Source organism: Neoarius graeffei, chromosome 13 (genome assembly GCF_027579695.1).
Source record: "Neoarius graeffei isolate fNeoGra1 chromosome 13, fNeoGra1.pri, whole genome shotgun sequence".
In the NCBI taxonomy this organism is placed as follows: Eukaryota; Metazoa; Chordata; class Actinopteri; order Siluriformes; family Ariidae; genus Neoarius; species Neoarius graeffei.
In genome coordinates this window covers 32,094,400-32,117,244 of record NC_083581.1, presented here as the reverse complement: position 1 = coordinate 32,117,244, position 22,845 = coordinate 32,094,400, and the positions used below count along the sequence as shown (strand labels likewise).

The 22,845-nt window shown below is 39.1% G+C and overlaps 1 protein-coding gene across 5 annotated transcripts in view; it reads left to right on the top strand.

The window, feature by feature from the left end:
- The window catches only part of jph2 (junctophilin 2), a 51,126-nt gene extending 28,676 nt beyond the window's left edge, over window positions 1–22,450 (top strand). Inside the window, exons 3-7 of one of the 5 annotated variants that reach the window (XR_009656102.1) lie at window positions 11,025–11,143; window positions 14,802–15,961; window positions 16,448–16,544; window positions 17,721–17,818; window positions 20,692–22,450. Coding sequence is in view for 2 of the 5 variants with exons in the window: in XM_060937535.1 (XP_060793518.1) it covers window positions 11,025–11,143; window positions 14,802–15,961; window positions 16,448–16,528 (1,360 nt within the window). In the remaining 3 variants the exon portion in view is untranslated. Of the gene's footprint in view, window positions 1–11,024; window positions 11,144–14,801; window positions 15,962–16,447; window positions 16,545–17,720; window positions 17,819–20,688 lie in introns of those variants that run through there. The other 4 variants (XR_009656100.1, XM_060937535.1, XM_060937534.1 and 1 more) reach the window with 4 other exon arrangements.
- The last annotated feature ends 395 nt before the right edge of the window (window positions 22,451–22,845 follow it).

Below are 22,845 nucleotides of genomic sequence, written 5' to 3'. Positions count from 1 at the left end.
GCTGGGAAGACTGAATCTGCAATAGGTAAGCAGCTTGGTGTGAAGAAATCAACTGTGGGAGCAATTATTAGAAAATGGAAGACATACAAGACCACTGATAATCTCCCTTGATCTGGGGCTCCACGCAAGATCTCACCCCGTGGGGTCAAAATGATCACAAGAACGGTGAGCAAAAATCCCAGAACCACATGGGGGGACCTAGTGAATGACCTGCAGAGAGCTGGAACCAAAGTAACAAAGGCTACCATCAGTAAAACACTACGTCACCAGGGACTCAAATCCTGCAGTGCCAGACGTGTCCCCCTGCTTAAGCCAGTACATGTCCAGGCCCGTGTGAAGTTTGCTAGAGAGCATCTGGATGATCCAGAAGAGGATTGGGAGAATGTCATATGGTCAGATGAAACCAAAATAGAACTTTTTGGTAAAAACTCAACTTGTCGTGTTTGGAGGAGAAAGAATGCTGAGTTGCATCCAAAGAACACCATACCTACTGTGAAGCATGGGGGTGGAAACATCATGCTTTGGGGCTGTTTTTCTGCAAAGGGACCAGGACGACTGATCCGTGTACAGGAAAGAATGAATGGGGCCATGTATCGTGAGATTTTGAGTGAAAACCTCCTTCCATCAGCAAGGGCATTGAAGATGAAACGTGGCTGGGTCTTTCAGCATGACAATGATCCCAAACACACCGCCCGGGCAATGAAGGAGTGGCTTTGTAAGAAGCATTTCAAGGTCCTGGAGTGGCCTAGCCAGTCTCCAGATCTCAACCCCATAGAAAATCTTTGGAGGGAGTTGAAAGTCCGTGTTGCCCAGCGACAGTCCCAAAACATCACTGCTCTAGAGGAGATCTGCATGTAGGAATGGGCCAAAATACCAGCAACAGTGTGTGAAAACCTTGTGAAGACTTACAGAAAACGTTTGACCTCTGTCATTGCCAACAAAGGGTATATAACAAAGTATTGAGCTGAACTTTTGTTACTGACCAAATACTTTATTTTCCACCATAATTTGCAAATAAATTCTTTAAAAATCAGACAATTTTTTTTTTATTTTGGATTTTTTTTCTCATTTTGTCTCTCATAGTTGAGGTATACCTATGATGAAAATTACAGGCCTCTCTCATCTTTTTAAGTGGGAGAACTTGCACAATTGGTGACTGACTAAATACTTTTTTGCCCCACTGTACAAGACCACTGATAATCTCCCTCGATCTGGGGCTCCATGCAAGATCTCACCCCGTGGGGTCAAAATGATCACAAGAACAGTGAGCAAAAATCCCAGAACCACATGGGGGGACCTAGTGAATGACCTGCAGAGAGCTGGGACCAAAGTAACAAAGACTACCATCAGTAACACACTATGCCACCAGGGACTCAAATCCTGCAGTGCCAGACGTGTCCCCCTGCTTAAGCCAGTACATGTCCAGGCCTGTGTGAAGTTTGCTAGAGAGCATTTGGATGATCCAGAAGAGGATTGGGAGAATGTCATATGGTCAGATGAAACCAAAATAGAACTTTTTGGTAAAAACTCAACTTGTCGTGTTTAGAGGAGAAAGAATGCTGAGTTGCATCCAAAGAACACCATACCTACTGTGAAGCATGGGGGTGGAAACATCATGCTTTGGGGCTGTTTTTCTGCAAAGGGACCAGGACGACTGATCCGTGTAAAGGAAAGAATGAATGGGGCCATGTATCATGAGATTTTGAGTGAAAACCTCCATCCATCAGCAAGGGCATTGAAGATGAAACGTGGCTGGGTCTTTCAGCATTACAATGATCCCAAACACACCGCCCGGGCAACGATGGAGTGGCTTCGTAAGAAGCATTTCAAGGTCCTGGAGTGTCCTAGCCAGTCTCCAGATCTCAACCCCATAGAAAATCTTTGGAGGGAGTTGAAAGTCTGTGTTGCCCAGCAACAGCCCCAAAACATCACTACTCTAGAGGAGATCTGCATGGAGGAATGGGCCAAAATACCAGCAACAGTGTGTGAAAACCTTGTGAAGACTTACGGAAAACGTTTGACCTCTGTCATTGCCAACAAAGGGGATATAACAAAGTATTGAGATGAACTTTTGTTATTGACCAAATACTTATTTTCCACCATAATTTGCAAATAAATTCTTTAAAAATCAGACAATGTGACTTTCTGGATTTTTTTTTCTCATTTTGTCTCTCATAGTTGAGGTATACCTATGATGAAAATTACAGGCCTTTCTCATCTTTTTAAGTGGGAGAACTTGCACAATTGGTGACTGACTAAATACTTTTTTGCCCCACTGTGTGTGTACATATATATATATATATATATATATATATATATATATATATATATATATATATATATATATATACACACACACACAGTGGTGCTTGAAAGTTTGTGAACCCTTTAGAATTGTCTATATTTCTGTATAAATATGACCTAAAACATAATCAGATTTTCACACAAGTCCTAAAAGTAGATAAAGAGAACCCAGTTAAACAAATGAGACAAAAATATTATACTTGGTCATTTATTTATTGAGGAAAATGATCCAATATTACATATCTGTCAGTGGCAAAAGTATGTGAACTTTAGCTTACAGTATCTGGTGTGACCCTCTTGTGCAGCAATAACTGCAACTAAACGTTTCTGGGAACTGTTGATCAGTCCTGCTGGAGGAATTTTAGCCCATTCCTCTGTACAGAACAGCTTCAACTCTGGGATGTTGGTGGGTTTCCTCACAACGTCCCAGAACCTGCTTGCTTCAGGTCCTTCCACAACATTTTGATTAGATTAAGGTCAGGACTTTGACTTGGCCATTCCAAAACATTAACTTTATTCTTCTTTAACCATTCTTTGGTAGAACGACTTGTGTGCTTAGGATTGTTGTCTTGCTGCATGACCCACCTTCTCTTGAGATTCAGTTCATGGACAGATGTCCTGACATTTTCTGTTAGAATTCACTGGTATAATTCAGAATTCATTGTTCCATCAAGGACGGCAAGCCATCCTGGCCCAGATGCAGCAAAACAGGCCCAAACCATGATACTACCACCACCATGTTTCACAGATGGGATTAGGTTCTTATGGTGGAATGCAGTGTTTTCCTTTCTCCAAACATAACGCTTCTCATTCAAACCAAAAAGTTCTATTTTGGTCTCATCCGTCCACAAAACATTTTTCCAGTAGCCTTCTGGCTTGTCCATGTGATCTTTCGCAAACTGCAGATGAGCAGCAATGTTCTTTTTGGAGAGCAGTGGCTTTCTCCTTGCAACCCTGCCATGCACACCATTGTTCAGTGTTCTCCTGATGGTGGACTCATGAACATTAACATTAGCCAATGTGAGAGAGGCCTTCAGTTGCTTAGAAGTTACCCTGGGGTCCTTTGTGACCTCGCCGACTATTACACACCTTGCTCTTGGGAAAGGTAACAATGGTCTTAAATTTCCTTCATTTGTACACGATCTGTCTGACTGTGGATTGGTGGAGTCCAAACTCTTTAGAGATGGTTTTGCAACCTTTTCCAGCCTGATGAGGATCAACAACGCTTTTTCTGAGGCCCTCAGAAATCTCCTTTGTTCGTGCCATGATACACTTCCACAAACATGTGTTGTGAAGATCAGACTTTGATAGATCCCTGTTTAAATAAAACAGGGTGCCCACTCACACCTGATTGTCATCCCACTGATTGAAAATACCTGACTCTCCTTTCACCTTCAAATTAACTGCTAATCCTAGAGGTTCACATACTTTTGCCACTCACAGATATGTCCGGTAATATTGGATCATTTTCCTCAATAAATAAATGACTAAAGATAATATTTTTGTCTCATTTGTTTAACTGGGTTCTCTTTATCTACTTTTAGATCTTGTGTGAAAATCTGATGATGTTTTCAGTCATAGTCATGCAGAAATATAGAAAATTCTAAAGGGTTCACAAACTTTCAAGCACCACTGTGTGTGTGTATGTATGTATGTGTATATACACAGTGTCTTGCAAAAGTATTCATCCCCCTTGGTGTTTGTCCTGTTTTATCACATTACAAGCTGGAATTAAAATGGACTTTATTTATCTCATCTCATCTCATTATCTCTAGCCGCTTTATCCTTCTACAGGGTTGCAGGCAAGCTGGAGCCTATCCCAGCTGACTACGGGCGAAAGGCAGGGTACACCCTGGACAAGTCGCCAGGTCATCACAGGGCTGACACATAGACACAGACAACCATTCACACTCACATTCACGGTCAATTTAGAGTCACCAGTTAACCTAACCTGCATGTCTTTGGACTGTGGGGGAAACCGGAGCACCCGGAGGAAACCCACGCGGACACGGGGAGAACATGCAAACTCCACACAGAAAGGCCCTCGCCGGCCCCGGGGCTCGAACCCAGGACCTTCTTGCTGTGAGGCGACAGCGCTAACCACTACACCACCGTGCCGCCGACTTTATTTATTTACTTATTTATTTATGGGGGGGGGGGGGGGGGGCATCATTTGATTTACACAACATGCCTACCACTTTAAAGGTGCAAATCGTTTTTTTATTGGGACACAAACAATAATTAAGATATAAAAAAAACCCAGAATCTGGAGTGTGCATAGGTATTCACGTGTAATATAGCTATTTCACGTACATGCCTGGACTTTTCACAAGCCTTTTACAAATGCATTAGAAGATAACAAATCTATGTTGGTTATTCAGTTTTATTTCATTTTCACATTTAACCTGTGATGGTCTTGTATCAATATCTAATAGTTTACATATAAAAATCTTACTGTATACTTAGTTCTAGTATGCTCTATTTGTGAAAAAAATCCACAGAACTCACAGCAGTCATAAGTTTTCTTCTGACGTCTTTCACATACACTCCAATGGTTTGCGCTTATTAGAAATCCTGTGACTTTTGTGATATTGTATTGATTACTTCACAGGAACAAACCAAGGAAGCATGAAATAGTTCTTGTTTTAAAAGCCTTTCACAAAAAATGGAGCAAGTAAGACTGTTTCAGACCCATAGGCAAAAGGCAGCTGTATTACTGTATCAGTCACCTCTAAGCTAAGCAACGCTGCAGGGAGCAGGGAACTAAGTTGACTGCTTGCGGACAGGTGGAGGTCTAAGTTCCACTACAGGCAGTTATGAGCCCTTCAAATGGCACCATTGGGAAGTGCCATCTAAACAGTTTTAAAGTGGACGAGGCTATTTTGAGGCAGGATAGTGTTACAGTGTGTCAAGTATTCCCAGTGTAATCACAATCTGCAATGCTCCAACTCATTATGCACAAGGATGCTTTCGCCACTTCAAAACACCTCAGCACTGTTGTGGTCAAAAATAGATTTAGAAAGATTTGATGGAAATATAACCTAAAAGGAATGAGTGTACACAATTAAAACCCTTTGGTGACTGACCCCTTGAAAATGGTTCCTCCAGGAACGATGATGTTTCAGTTGTCAAGACAACGGAAAAACTAAAATACAAAAACAGAAAGATACGTCACAATGCTCTTGTGCACAAAACAAAATGCTCTTGTATTTGTATTTGTATTTTAGTTTTTCCGTTGTCTTGACAACTGAAACGTCATGGTTCCTGGAGGAACCATTTTCAAGGGGTCAGTCACCAAAGGGTTAATGAGACTTTAGATGTCCTCGGAAATCCCTTTGGGTGTTTTATAATTGCATTAAATGAAACATGATAGAATGCTGATTTTACTATGCCCACTCTGAAATACAGTATACAAAGCTTAACTTATTACTACATGGTGTTTTGGTCCCCACTTGAAAACAATAACTTTTAAAAAAAAGATAGAAAAGTTTTTTTCAACATGAATTTGATTGATCAAATGGTAAGAAACTTCAAAAGGTACAAAAAAGTGAAAGTATTTTATATTAGGAAAAGTCATACTACATCGTGGGGCGGCACGGTGGTGTAGTGGTTAGCGCTGTCGCCTCACAGCAAGAAGGTCCTGGGTTTGAGCCCCGGGGCCGGCGAGGGCCTTTCTGTGTGGAGTTTGCATGTTCTCCCCGTGTCCGCGTGGGTTTCCTCCGGGTGCTCCGGTTTCCCCCACAGTCCAAAGACATGCAGGTTAGGTTAACTGGTGACTCTAAATTGACCGTAGGTGTGAATGTGAGTGTGAATGGTTGTCTGTGTCTATGTGTCAGCCCTGTGATGACCTAGCGACTTGTCCAGGGTGTACCCCGCCTTTCGCCCGTAGTCAGCTGGGATAGGCTCCAGCTTGCCTGCAACCCTGTAGGACAGGATAAAGCGGCTAGAGATGATGAGATGAGATACTACATCGTCGTTACTGCCAAACCCAATCTAGGCTTGAGGCAAACCACGTTGACAGAATTGCTGTGGTAGGGTGGCCAGTTCCTTTCTATGCATTCACACCTATGGGCAATTTAGAGTAGCCAGTTAACCTAACTGCATGTCATTGGACTGCAGGGAAACTCACACAGACATGGGGATAACATGCAAACTCCACACAGAAAAGCCCCTGTTGGGCTTTTCTGTGTGAGCTTGAACTGGGCTTGAACCTAGAACCTTCTTGCTGTGAGGCGACAGTGCTAACCACTGCACCACCATGCTGCCCTCATACGACATGGTGCGCCCCAAATAAATTAGCTCTGAGTAGTTTAAGCATTTAAAATGGTAAATCATGAAAACAAAAATATGTATTTCTGCAGAAATGTCTCAAGAAAAATATGTGATGTGTGAAAGATGTTTTAAAATTTGAAGAAAGTTTGAAGATATGAAATCAACTTCAACGAGTACCCGAATGTGCAGTGATGTTTAATAGGTTAAAAAGTTTAATTTTATTAAATCAATAACCAACATTCAAAGGATATGGACACTCTTTATGACATATATCCCCATAGTACATCTCTCTCTCTCTCTCTCTCTCTCTCTCTCTCATATAGTGCCTTGCAAAAGTATTCATACCCCTTGAACTTTTTCACATTTTTCCACCTTACAACCACGAACTTAAAAGTTTTTTATTGAGATTTTATGTGATAGACCAACACAGAGTAGCACATAATTGTGAAGTGAAACGAAAATGATAAATGGTCTTCAAAATTTTAAACAAATAAAAATATGAAAAATGTGGTGTGCATTAGTATTCAGCCCCCTGTCCTCTGATACCTCTAAATACAATCCAGTGCAATCAACTGCCTTCAGAAGTCATCTAATTAGTTAATAGAGTCCTACTGTGTGTAATTTACTCTCAGCATAAATACACTTATTCTGTGAAGGCCTCAGTGGTTTGTTAGAGAACACTGAAGAACAAACAGCATCACGAAGACCAAAGAACTCACCAGACAGGTCAGGGATAAAGTTCTGGAGAAGTTTAAAGCAGGGTTAGGTTATAAAAAAAATCCCAAGCTCTGAACATCTCAAGAAGCACTGTTCAATCCATCATTCAAAAATGGAAAAAGTATGGCACAACTGCAAACCTACCAAGACATGGCCGTCCACCTAAACTGACAGAGCAAGCAAGGAGAGCACTGGTCAGAGAAGCAGCCAAGAGGCCCATGATCACTCTGGAGGAGCTGCAGAAATCCACAGCTCAGGTGGGAGCACCTGTGCACAGAACAACTATAAGTCGTACACGCCACAAATCTGGCCTTTTTGGAAGAGTGGCAAGAAAGCCATTGCTAAAAGACAGGCATAAGAAGCCATGTAGGGGACACAGCAAACATGTGGAAGAAGGTGCTTTGGTCAGATGAGACCAAAGTTGAACTTTTTGGCCTAAATGCAAAGCGCTATGTGTGGTGGAAGACTAATACCCTGTCCACACTAGGGATTTTGTACCGATACGAAACTACTTTCGTACCGCAACACCTGTCCACACTAGCAACTATACCGGTACTGTAGCGGTATAACTGTATCAGTACGAAACCCACAAATGTATGGGTTTCGTACCGGTACATTATCGGTACTGTAGCGCTTCACTGTAGTGTGGACAGATGAAGCGGCTCTGTATCGATACAAATATAATGCGCAAGCGCAATGAACCATTCCTACGTCTTCCGAGTTATTCATACAATACGCACGTGCTTTCCAGCTGTAAATAAAACGTCAAAATGGCTCAAAACGACCATGGAGCTACATGGAGCAAAGAAAGGGGGGAGAAAGGGAGAGGGGGAGGGAGGGGGAAAGAGGGAGGAAGAAAGGAGGAAGAGGGGAAAAGGGAGAGAAAGGGAGGGGAAGAGAAGGGAAGAGGGAGAAAGTGAGAGGGGAGAAAGGGAGATTCATTTTCTTTGTTTCTTTCTCAACTGCCTCGCGCGTTTTATACGATTCGACTGAATAAATGACCACCAGAAATACAGACTGTACATTGACAACAAAAAGCACACACACGTTGTTTCATCCGCCATATTCTCGGAAGGAAGTTACTCGGTAACCATGGAAACATTTCGCGCACGCGCATTTCAACTACCGTGAAAGAAAACATTTCTAGTGTGGACAGATGCACTAAACTGTACCGGTATACTTTGTATCGATACAGTTATACCACTTTCATACCAGTATAAGTGTGAACACAGCATAACACTGCTCATCACCCTGCACACACCATCCCCACTGTGAAACATGGTGGTGGCAGCATCATGCTATGGGGATGCTTTTCTTCAGCAGGGACAGGGAAGCTGGTCAGAGTTGATGGGAAGATAGATGGAGCTAAATACAGGGCAATCCTGGAAGAAAACCTGTTGGAGGCTGCAAAAGACTTGAGACTGGGAAGGAGATTCACCTTCCAGCAAGACAATGACCCTAAACATACAGCCAGAGCTACAATGGAATGGTTTAGATCAAAGAATATTCATGTGTTAGAATGGCCCAGTCAAAGTCCAGACCTAAATCCCATTGAGCATCTGTGGCAAGACTTGAAAATTGCTGTTCACAGACGCTCTCCATCCAATCTGGCTGAGCTTGAGCTATTTTGCAAAGAAGAATGGGCAAAAATTTCAGTGTCTAGATGTGCAAAGCTGGTAGAGACATACCACAAAAGACTTGCAGCTGTAATTGCAGCAAAAGGTGGCTCTACAAAGTATTGACGCAGGGGGGCTGAATACTAATGCACATCACATTTTTCAGATTTTTATTTGTTTAAAATTTTGAAGACCATTTATCATTTTCGTTTCACTTCACAATTATGTGCTACTCTGTGTTGGTCTATCACATAAAATCTCAATAAAAAACTTTTAAGTTCGTGGTTGTAAGGTGGAAAAATATGAAAAAGTTCAAGGGGTATGAATACTTTTGCAAGGCACTGTGTGTGTATATATATATATATATATATATATATATATATATATATATATATATATATATATATATATATATTGCTTTCGAATGGCACAACAGAAATGCATTCAGCCTGTCGTCTGAGATTTGTATCTTAACAATGTCACAGCCATCCATGGCCACGAGCCAAGGAAGCAAAACTGGCTGTGGACTCTCTGAATGAGAAGGATACTTTCTGTCTCCCCTGTCAATCACAGGGGCAGTATCCAATCATAGGCATCTGTGTGGTAATGTATGCAGAAGAAGATAGATAGCACTTTCTTCAGAGTGTGTTACGATGTCCTATTGTGTTGGAAGTACCTGCTAGCCCTACCCCTGATTGTTAGCTGCTTTATGATATGTGAAATCTATCTGGTGGATGGGTGACCAAAATGGGGAAAAAAAATCTAAAAATAGGTTGTAAATGTATGCATATTTTGTTCCTAAATACAAAAACTTGAGTCAACAAGAAAAATGGCTAAAGCATCTGAATGAAATAATAAACTGACTTTTTGGGCTAAGAACCAAAATTCGCTCAGTTAAGAAGTTCACACGACTATATATGTTGGTGTTATACTCAGAGAACATGATTTGTTTATTATTCTCAAGCACTATTATAGAAAAGCTATTTGTTAAGCAGCCTTGGTCATAGCTCATTGTCAGAAACTGGCTGCTAATTTAGCTCAAGTCCAGCTTGATGCTTGATGAGTCCTATGCTAATAACCTGCTAATATTACATGACCCTGAGCTCTGTGTTCAAACTTTATACAGTTTACACAGAGTCTAGAATCATAGGACATTTTGTCTCATATTGGTATCTGTTTTGGGATTTTACATGTTTCCATTACTACCTGAGCAGGGTATGGTGAGGGATTCTTTAGTGCTGAGGGGTTGCGCTTTTTATAAATAGGACAGACAACTGCTGTTCCATCTTCCAAATAAAGACAAAGGGGAATGTCTTGGAATAACAGAGCTGTGCGTCGCTGTAGTAGGAATACAGTCAGCATTAGATGAAGATCTTTGCATTTGTGATTCATTTAACAGTCCAGAAATGCACACGTGGGAAATTTCAAAGTCTTTTCCACCTGTGTAAGACTACCCTTGTGACTGATATTGTAGTTAATTATTAATAGACCACAGGGGAGGATCAGCATGGTGGTTGTATACCAGCTTACTGTTTTTGCATTACTCATTTGTTAATGTGGTTTAACTAGAAGTGTCCTCATGTTGACAGACATACGACTGGTGTCGGTCTGATCGTTTTTCACACATGCATGACATGCTTAGTTAAAAGAGTTTGATCCAGAAAGGACCTAGACTAATTAACAAATATTTAATACGCTTAACCTAAAACAGGATGAACAGACAGTCAAATAATACAGCATGGTAAACATAGCTTTCCTTTTGCAGCGTGATCCTGAAACACTGCCATCTTGGATTACATTTAGAGGTCTGTTTTCCCTTGAGATTATATTTGGGGTATTGCTATTTCGATTCTGGTTTTATTTGTATTCCATAGTGTTATTGGTTACAGTCGTGTTACGAAACAAGTGAATACAGTCATATTACTGTTATTCATTTTAGTTGCCACATTTGCTTAAACGAATCCTTTTTAACTGAACAAATTTACAGCTTGTCTTGTATACCATGTCATACTGTATATCTTATCTACCTAAAAGCAATTTTTCACCCAGGTTGTGAAATAAATTCACTTTTAATAGTGAAAGAAGTACCTCACTGCATAATTCCTTCCTCTGCAGAACTTCCCATGCCAAGAGCAAAGGAGAGGCTGCTGAACAAGCCGCTCAAGCTTCCAACAACGAGTCCAGCATTGCACGTGTAGTGGCCAGAGAACTCTCACCTTCATTCCATCAGCCAGGTAACAACAGTTCATCTTAAAATGTCTGTTAACTAATACATTTACATAGAGTACCTCAGAACATCTTCCATGAATAACTTCACCATCATGTTTGTACATTTAAGAGACACACCTATCCAAAACTATTAAATTTTAATTAGTATCATTTTAAATATCAATGCAATGCACTTACACTTACTGGCCACTTTAATAGGACTACCTGTACACCTGCTCATTCAAACAATTATCCAATCAGCCAAACAGCCAATCATGTGGCAGCTATGCACTGCATAAAATTATACAGAAAAAGGTCAAACTTAAGTTAATGTTCAGATCAAACATCAGAATCAGGAAAAAAATGTGATTTCAGTCATTGTGACTGTAACATGGTTATTGGTGCCAGACAGACTGCTTTTGAATTTTTCAGAAACGGCTGATATCCTGGGATTTTGACACACACCAGTCTGTAGAGTTTACAGAGAATGGTACAAAAACCAAAAAATAACATCCAATGAGCAGTAGTTCTTAAAAGAGAATGGCCAGACTAGGTTGAACTGACAGGAAGGCTATTATTTGAGGTATCTCAAATAATCACATTTTACAAGCATGGTGAGCAGAAAAGCATATCAGTATTCAGAACACATAGAACCTTGAGGTAGAAGACTACACTAGGTTTCAGTCCTGTCAGCCAAGAACAGGAACTTGAGGCTATGATGGGTACAGGCTCACTGAAACTGTACAATATTTTATTATTTATTTACGATCTCAACTGTCAATATTCTGAGATACTTTTATTTATTTATATTTATATTGATCCACATCAGCTTCCCCTTCACAGAAGGGTGCTGTTCTCCCTGTGGTCAAACTTACAATTCCTTAAATTTTTTTAATATAGACATGCATTTTTACAGACTGTACAAACAAAAACATAAAATACAAACAAAAACAAAAGAGGAAATAAATTTGTTTCAAATATGTTGGTCCCATCAATTAGTCATCGTACCACATATCCTATTTATAGAGGAATAGAAAATAATCATATATTTTGAGTAAACAAATACAGTTTTAATTTAATTTTAAAAGCTTTCTCATTTACTTCATTAATCAAAAAACAGGGTAAAGAATTCCATGCTAACATTCCTCTATAATGCAGTGTTCTCTGCCCAGCCCCTGTTCTATACGCAGGCAACAAAAATCTTCTCTGTACTGAATGTCTTGTAAAGTATGTATGTATATTACTAGAAAACATCAAAGATTTAAACAAAGTAACAGGACGCTTTGTCATAATTACATTTCTTACAAAACTAAGAAGAGTGTGATGTAACCTATCTTTAACTGGTAACCAATTCAATGATTTTAACATATCAGACACTCTTGTTCTGAAAGAACAATTGAGCACTATACGTGCAGCTTTGTTTTGCGCAACCTGTAGCCTTTGAAGATTATTTTCTGATGTGTTTGACCATATTACAGTACAATAGTCCATCTGAGATAGAACCACAGCCTTTTCTACTCACTATGGCTGTAAAGAGTAGTCATATGAGTTAATGTAGCCAACCTGTCAGGTTAAACCAGCCAGGCTGCTCTCCTCGGAGCTGTCTTATCAACAAGCTCACAGAAGTGCTGCTCACTGGATGGGATGCTTTTTTGGTTTTCATCCCATTCTGTGTAAACTCCAGAAACGGTTATGTGTGCAAATCCCAGGCAACCAGCAATTTCTGAAATATTCAAACCAGCCTATCTGGTACCAAGAACCATGCCATGGTCAAAGCCATTAAGATAACGCTTTTTTGCATTCAAATATTTGAGGTGAACATTAACTGAAGCGGGCGGCACGGTGGTGTAGTGGTTAGCGCTGTCGCCTCACAGCAAGAAGGTCCTGGGTTCGAGCCCCGGGGCCGGCGAGGGCCTTTCTGTGCGGAGTTTGCATGTTCTCCCCGTGTCCGCGTGGGTTTCCTCCGGGTGCTCCGGTTTCCCCCACAGTCCAAAGACATGCAGGTTAGGTTAACTGGTGACTCTAAATTGACCGTAGGTGTGAATGTGAGTGTGAATGGTTGTCTGTGTCTATGTGTCAGCCCTGTGATGACCTGGCGACTTGTCCAGGGTGTACCCCGCCTTTCGCCCGTAGTCAGCTGGGATAGGCTCCAGCTTGCCTGCGACCCTGTAGAAGGATAAAGCGGCTAGAGATAATGTGATGTGTGTGATTAACTGAAGCTCTTACTGTGTATCTGCATGATTCTATACATGGTGCTGCTGCCATGCCATATTATGATCTGGTATTACATCTCATCTGTAGTGTAAAGGGTTATCCTTTTAAATGTCAGACTTCAGCTGCAGTCTGTATCTCTTACTATAACATTCTCGAACTCTCCACTCAGGCTTTGTGTGAGTTCTCAATCAGCTCGAAACCATTTATGCTCTTCAGTTGCTGTGGGTTTATATTTCAGTCTGAGTATAAAGACACTATGCCGATTGTTCCATATATATGAAAGCATTCTGTCTCAGACAGAAAAGGCATGGTTATGAATCATCAGTGTCTCCAGTTGTTCAATTCTATTAGTCTTCAATTTCTAAATTTGTCTGTACTGGGTTTTGAAGGAACACATGGAAGAGGGTGAAATGTAATGTGGGCACTAAATGTAAAAATGGAAAGGAGTTATGTTTTCAGATTCCTTAGCCCTTCTAATTGTTTCAGGGATATCATGCAAAAAGCATTTTTCATACGACAGAAATAACACTGCAAATTGCTGATCATGTAAGAGGGTAACACATTTCATCAAATTACATCACCAGAAACAAAAAGTCAAGAAACATAAGCTGTTTAGCTCAGATCCTGTTTACATCCAAGGTGTTCAAACTTTTATTATTGAAAAGTATGATGTCAGAGGTCACACGTAACCAACAAGGTTAATATTAGGCCAGCTTGACTGTCACCATTATGTTGCATTTTAATAAGAGTGAATATATTAATGTATACATTTTATCTACTTTCTGGTGGTTGCATAAAATTAGGGTTGTGTATGTCAAGATTTTACAGATTTTCACTCAATTATATTCTTATAAATATATTAAGCATTCATTTTGATGACATGCCCAAAAATCTCCTTTGTGTACATTTGTTTCTTTCCCCCAAATCATTCTACCTAAATGCTTTGTAACTTTAATGTATAATAATAATAATAATAATAATAATAATAATAATAATCAGTTAATGCCATGAATACATTGAGGGGAAGAAAGAGATTTATAAATTTGTAGTTTGATTTATGGGACAGCGACACCTAGCGTTAAATTCAGATTTTTTTCTGAATTTTATTTTTTAAATGTAGGTCAACATGGTGTTTAAAATGTTAAGATATAGCACCGAACTGCAAATGGTTCACAGGCTTTAGAAAGCTATGTTGAAATTTAACATAATTAACTCCAAATTATACATCTTAATTAATTTATGTAATTATTGGGTTGTTGGCTACAATTATATTTGACTGCCAAAAAAGTAAATGCATATATATATATATATATATATATATATATATATATATATATATATATATATATATATATATAAAGCAAGAAAAGCCATGATATTACCATATGGTTACCTTAACTATTGGGACAAATATTGGAAACAGCAAGGTTTGGAAGATATAATAATGTTGTTTTGATGTGTGTTTCTCAGGTCCAGAATACCTAAAGAAGCGAGCATTACAAGAAATTGCAGAGAGCAATGAGAACGCTGATACAGGCATGCATGAGTCACTGCTATCTGAGGAGTTCATGCCTCCAGATACACCCTTTTTGCATGAAATGGACAGCCTGAAGCCCAACATTAGCCCAGCACGCACACCATCACCCGGACCTACCATTGCTGCTGCCCTAGATCCTAATCTTCTTGGTCCTGGGAGCTGGAATAGTGGGGACAGAAGTAGTCGAGGTGGCAGTAGTGGTAGCAGAGGGGGAAGCCGCCCAGGGAGCAGGCAGAGCAGTCGTCCTTCAACTCCTTCAACATCACCACCCAATTCAGCTCTGGAGCCAGCTTCAGCACCAAGCATGGTGGAATCTGCTGTCCCCAGCACAAAGGGTCCCAGCCGCCAAAACAGCAAAACTGAGCAGGGCTCTGACCTTGAGATTAAGCCTCTACAGAAGATGGACTTAGAGTCCAAAGCAGTAGAACCTGCTCCAGCCCCAGTAAAGACTAGCCTCATCTCCTATACTGATGAAGAAGAACAATCTCCTCCTGTCTCCAAAGTCTCCTCCAAAGCAGTGACCCCAGAACAAAAAGCTCCCGAGCAGAGAGCCGAGGCCAGGGAACCTGCACCAGAGCATCCAGCATCAATAACCGAGAGTAAGCTGGAAGCCAAGGAAGACATAAAAGTGGCTAACAAAGCTGAAGCTAAGCAATCAGTGAAACAAGCACCTAGTCCAGCTCCAAGACGAGAACCAAGCCCGACTCTGAGACGAGAACCAAGCCCGGCTCCAAGACGAGAACCAAGCCCGGCTCCGAGACGAGACCGTAGCCCGGCTCCGAGACGAGACCGTAGCCTGGCTCCAAGACGAGAACCAAGTCCAACTCCAAGACGAGACCGTAGCCCAGTTCCAAGACGAGAACCTAGCCCGGCTCTGAGAAAAGAATCTAGCCCAACTACTAGACGAGATCCTAGTCCAGCTCCAAAAGCTGTACCTAAGCCTGAACCTAAGGTTGTGTCTAAAGCAGAGCCCAAAGCTATTGCCAAACCAATTGCTATGCCTGCACCCAAAGTAGACCCCAAAGCTGAGCTGAGACAGCGGGCTCTAATGAAATCCCCTGATGAAGTGATTGCAGTGACAGCACCAGAAGAGGTTAGACTCACCCAATGAAATATTCACACAAAATGTGAATATTTCTTGCTTATTCTACTTGCAAAATGTTGCTTAACATGGTTACATTGTCATTTTCAGTCATCAGGTCTTTAGAAATTCAAAATGTTTGGACTTGGGGTCTTGGGGTATAATTGTAATGTTTTGTGGTATGAAGAGCTTCTTCAGTTCTAAACAGAACAGAATCCCATAGGAGGACTGAAATGGCATCATGATTCCAAAAATACTGTTTTCTTGTGCAATAAAATGTATCAAAGCAGATTACTTTGATTTAAAAATCTATGCAGTAAAAAAATCTAAATAGCTCACATTCCAATTATGCCACAAGTAGTCATCCAGATAAGACATGTTGAGTATCTGAAGCTTGCTTTGCTCTGGAGCTATGTGGCTAATGTTGTTAACAATTAAAATAAGCTTAAACTACCAATTCAGTGATTGACAAAATTGTTTTTGTATATTTTTTTTCAGGGGCCAAATACAATTATGATCTGCATGGTCATTCTGCTCAATATCGGTCTGGCCATTGTTTTTGTTCACATCCTGTCCTGATGGAAAGATGTCCAAGGTATGATTGATTGATTAAACAAGCATTCCTGTCTACTGATATTGCATGTATGAAGAAAATGTGATCCTATCGTTCACCTGATTTTTATTTTTTTTATTTTAGTAATTAATAAATAATGTCAGTTTTTGCAAACTGGGGCACCCAATTAGTGCAACCGGGGTCGAGTAGAGCATAATTTTCTGTGCTCTCTAGTTGGGAAAGATGTAATTAATATTGATATTAATTACTATGATATTGAATGTCTATGTATTAATGTCACATTGTCGCAAAACATGCAATTTAACATAATGGTGGTATACAGCCCTCCTTCTGCGTGTACTACAAAGCTTTGTGCGAACTTAGACGCACTGTTTAAAAACTTTAAACATAACAGTGAAATACTGGTATTCGGGGATTTTAATATAAATTGGTTAGACAAACGCGGTAGAAAACTTTTTAAAGATCTCTCATTTAAACATGATTTTAGCCAGCAGATTAAAAACCCCACACGCATTACCAAGAGCAGCCAAACACTAATAGATTTAATGTTTACAAATAAGCCTGACAGAATCATAAAAACTTATAATTTAGTCACTGGTTTGTCAGATCATAATTTGACACTAGTTGCAAGAAAACTCACAAAAAAACGATTGGCAAAGTTTATAAATCAAAACAAAAAATCCTATAGATTTAAGATTCCTCATAAAACAATGACTGCATTTGAGAACGAATTAAAGGGTGTTAATTGGGATGACCTCCTACAACTTGATCAAGTAAATGCTTGCTGTGATCATCTAACATCTGCTATTGTATGCATTATTGACAAGTTCACGAAAAAGACAAAACAATCCCACAAAAAATTTCAGTTACCATGGATGACTGATGATATCCGAAAACTGATGAAAAAGCGAGATTATACTCTGAAAATGTTTATTAAAACTCGTAGTGATATTGATTCAAAATTATATAAAAGTCTGCGTAACCAGGTGGTTAAACAGCTTAGAATGTCCAAATCAAATTACTACATCCATGTTTTATCAGAGGCCAAAGGGAATGGCAAGCTTATCTGGAAGCAACTAAATAGTCTATTAAATCCAGAGGGTAAAAACACCCAAAATCAATTTAAACTCAAACTTGGAGAAAATGTCATCTCTGATAGTACACAAGTCTCAAACGAATTTAATAATTTCTTTATAGAATCTGTCAAGAACCTTGCCTCAGGTTTCCCCTGTAAGAATAATGCTGTCCAAACAGCATTAATCGATGACCAAGAGAATTCATTTCACCTTAAAGAGGTCAGTCATACTGCTGTTTTAAAAGCTATAAATGACCTAAACACCACATACTCAAAAGACATTTATAATTTAGACACAGCTTTTCTCAAGAAATACAGCAGCATCCTAGTCCAACCCCTCACCCATCTTATTAATATTTCTATTAAAACTGGACAATTTCCAGATGGGTGGAAAACTGCTCAAGTAATACCACTCTTTAAATCTGGAGATGCTGGAATTATATCTAATTATAGACCCATTAGCCTTCTTCCAGTTTTTTCTAAAGTCCTGGAGAAGATTGTTTTAGAACAACTAATGCGCTACCTTGAGTCAAATCACTATTTGCATCCTTTGCAATTCGGATTCAGATGTAACTACTCTACAGAATCCGCTACTTGTTATTTAACTGAAAAAATAAAACAATCACTTGACAAAGGGCATGTGGTCGGTGCAGTATTCCTAGATTTAAAAAAAGCGTTTGATACAGTCAATCACAATATTTTAATTTCAAAACTAATTAAGTTCAATTTCTCTAAAAAGTCATTGTCTTGGTTTGAGTCATACTTAAAGGGCCGGGAGCAATGTGTTACTATTAATGATGTGAGTTCTAATTTTCTTAAAATTGAAACGGGGATCCCTCAAGGTACTGTCTTAGGGCCTATACTGTTCAGTCTTTATATCAATGACTTACCAGATGTGTGCCCAGATATAGGTCTACAGATGTATGCAGATGACACAGTGGTATATGCATCTGGTAAGACCTGTACTCTTGTGGCTGAGAAACTAAATACTACCTTGCATAAAATAGCATTTTGGCTGGCTTCATCCTGTTTAACCCTAAACATTAAAAAGACAAATTCTGTGTGTTTCTCTATAAAGAAACAACCAATAAACACCCTGGATATAAGAATTAACGGTGAGCCCATTGAGCAAGTCCCCGAAGTGAAATATCTGGGTATAATCATGGATTATCAGTTGAACTTTAAAAGTCATGTAAAGAAAATGTGTAAGACTATTAAGGCAAATCTAGGATGTTTTAAGATGATAAGAAATTGCTTAACTCTAAATTGTGCCTTTGTTTTTATGAATTCTATGATTTTCTCACATATATCTTACGGTTTGACCACATGGTCTCAGGCTCACCAGACAACAATAAAATGCATAGAATGCCTCTATAACCAAACCCTCAAAGTTTTAGACAAGAAAAGAATAAGGCATCATCATTGCCAAATTTTAAACAAATATAAGATTCTCAGTTTTACTAATTTTATTTCATTATACACAGTTAAATTGGTTTTTAAATGCCTCAATAATACTGCTCCTCAACTGCTCTGTGAGTCAATAACAAGACTTCAAAGTGGTACTAGATCCACCACCCGAGCAATGTCAAAAGGCAATTGCACTGTTCCATTCCGTAGAACTTCATTTGCACAAACCTCTTTTTCAATAAAAGGAACACAATTATGGAATTCTCTACCAGACAGTTTAAAATCCATAGCTACACTTCTCTCTTTCAGAAAACAAACAAAACAATGGCTAGTTCAACAGCAATCCTGCTCTCATATTTAGTTTGAATCACTAGTTTAGATACTTAGCTTGTTATTTGTCTTTTTATTTTTACTATTGCTATTGTTATTTTTAATTTTGTTATTATTATGATCATTATTTCTTATTTTATTTTATTTTTATGTATATATATTTTTTCTCATAGATTTTAAATATTCATTTTCTCTTTTTTTGTTTTGTTTAATTAAAAGCCCAACTAGGGACAAGTGTTGTGAATTAGCTTTGGCTACAAATACTGTGATGCATACATCAGATAACTGTTCCAGATATCTATGTTTTTGTATCTGTCCCTATTCAAAAATAAACAATACAATAAATACAATAATTTCTCCAAACTACAGAATAACATTAGCCATTCATGAAAGTCTGAGAACTCATGTATATGGAAATATACTCAGCAGAAATAAAAACTTGACACTCATTATTTTTCAAATAGTGTTTAGAAACTTTTCTTGAAAGAGTTCTTGTTGTGATTATGGTTAAATGCATTGTCAAGGGCATTACGTCACACATTCATTCTACTGGTCGGGCCTACGTAGCACGTGCGAGAGCACTGCACGCTAAAATCACGTTTCCATGTGACACAAGTGACGTGACCTATTGATACACGTGCAGTTGATCTCACGGTAGCAGAGTAGAGTGTCATCTCAGAAAAACAAGGTTTTATGGTTAATTATTCGTTAATTTGCAATGCCACGACTGTCAAACATTCAGCGTGAACGTGCCATTGGCATGCTGAATACGGGAACATCCGTCACTGACGTTGCGAGGGTTATGGGATGCAGTCGACAGACCATCCATAATCTCCAGACACGTCTCCATCAAACTGGCACCACAGGAACCACTGGAACCCTCCACAGAACTTGCAGGAGCTTGGTGCCATGTTGGTACAAATATGACGGCGCATTCCCCAAGCTGTGTTCAGACGCATCATCCAATCCATGAGGAGACGTATCGCAGTTGTGAACGCCCATGGAGGACACACCCGATATTGACATGATTTCATTAAGTTGTGACTCACAGTTTTTGATCATGGACATTGTCGTCGCATTTCCGGTGGAACCGATTCCATGACAAACATGATCTGTATGCTATAGCATCTTTAATGACAAGATAATTGAATACAATCGTTATTTCAAACCTATTTTCCAAAATGTTCAAATTATTGACTTTGAAACGAGTGTAAAGTTTTTATTTTTGTTGAGTTTATATTGCTAGTGCTTTCCTCCAAGTCTGTTCAGTTGCCCTGCTAGTGGGTGGAGAGAAAACTGGAAGAAATGACAAAATCTGGAATAATTATGCTTTGTTTTATATCTATTTTCAAGCAGATTTTTTGTTTCTTCAAACCAAGAACATCCATATTGAATAACGAAGAGGAGACATGAGTTGTGATGGATGCCACATGCTCCCCTTGAGGCTTCACTGATGTGATACAGTCTCAAAAAAGCTCTCTCGAGCCACCTGAAGGACAGTTACTGTGTGTAGTTGGATTGGAGGATGACATCCAGTGAAAGTTTGTGTCTAAATGCTAGAGAGAGTTTTGCTCTCACATGATGGAAAGTGTTTATCTGTATTATGCTGCTTTAAAGAACAATTATTTCCAACTTCACAGTGCCATTTACTTCTTAAAAGGGAAAATATATTTTATGCAAATTAAGTATTGATGTCAAGATTACCAGTTTACCACTGATTATCAACCAAATCCATGGTTTCTGATCATGTGAATTTGAAGAAGGAAAAAGATCTTGCTTGTTACCATCTGACAAATGTTTTGAAACTGCTTTATTAGTGTGCAATAATGCACACTCAAGATGTCTTAAAGTCTCACAAGGTCTTTTCCTTTGGTTTTTAATGCAGTCTTCTAACGAATACATGAGACAAACTTTTTTCAAACCTCGTGGTAAAAAAAAAGGATTCTGAAAGAAATCTTTGCCTTTTTTCAGTTCACATGAGAAAGATGGGACAGTTGCATTTCACATGGTTTTGTCTGATGTTCCTGAGAAAGTTTCTTTCTCAATGTAACATCCCACTTCCATTTAGTGTCTGAAGTATTATGACCATTAGCAAAAACAAAAAATTGTTTAGCTCAAGACACATTGTACTGTGAAAATGTTTGTGCTTGCAAATGTAATTTTTAGAAGTACCATTTGCAGAAACTAGTGGTTGAGTACACAACCAAAACAGGTTTTGTATGCATGTTAAGGGTTTTTCTACCTTTCTAAAATTGTGATATTACATTACAGCAACATGTGCATTTGCAAATACTGAAGAATCACCTCACAACAAAGGTGTGGCCCATCTATAAAGGGCCAGTGTGGCTGCAGGTTTTCATTTCCAGCCAATCAGGATCTACACCCGATTCAACTTGTTAAATCAGTTGATCATGGTCTTTAAGTAGGTGTGGCTCTGCTTGGTTGGTATTAAAACCAGCACAATTGGATGTCCCTGCCTTAAAATATTGCAAAGATTTTTTAGATTAATACCCCACTATTAGAAAAGTAATCAATACCCTCAGACTTTGCACTGAAGAATTTGTTTGCAATCAAACTCTAGGGCTTACAGCAGACTGTCGTTAAACACCCTGATTATCACCCAAGTATTTTATTGATATTTTATTTGGCTATAAACAGTAGTTATAGATCATAGTCTTCGTCTAGCTTTTTGACCCATTACCGAAGGGTATGAAGAGAAATCAGTGAGCTACATGTAAATGCTCTCAAACGGCATTCATCCATTTATGGCTTGTAACTGTTTGCACTGGAGTGATTTGTGATCAGTGTTTTACAAATGCAACTTTGCCAATGTATTTTTCCCTCATGAGAGTGCGCCACGCGCAACAGTTCATGTTACAAATGAGAGATTTATTCATTAGGTGTGTTTTCATAAGAATGCTTTAAATCATGCTTTCACTGGCTGAATAATGCACATTCAAAATCCTGAGAATCCAGAAGCCTTCCAAAATATTCATCCCATATAGATGATTTAACCAACACATACCTGTGTTTGCACTGTTGAAAGGAATTAAGTCATGGCACTCGGAGACAAGTACAAATGTATTGTGTTGAGCAGTACCACTGAATACAAATAAATCCAATTTTCAACTGTAACTTTCTTAATTTGCAACACACAACTACATCAGTGTAGTGTAATAATCACACTAGCCAACAATGAACATGTATTTTTTTTCCATGCAAAGGAACAAGCAGGATGTCTCAAATGACAGAACAGTAAATCAGGCACAATTTTAGATTAGGATTACATGAAAATTGAATATTTGCCTTACTGTAAATAAGTCATTTATTGTGCTAGCATAGTTTGACTATCAGCCCTTAATTATTTGCTAATGAATTGCCTGGTTCCACATTTGAGGTTATCCATTTGAGAACTTTGAATAGCTACATACAAAAGGCTGCCTTTTCTATAGCTCAATAATGCCATGTATGCTCAGCACACTGGATCCTGCAGGTGCAGATTATACTACT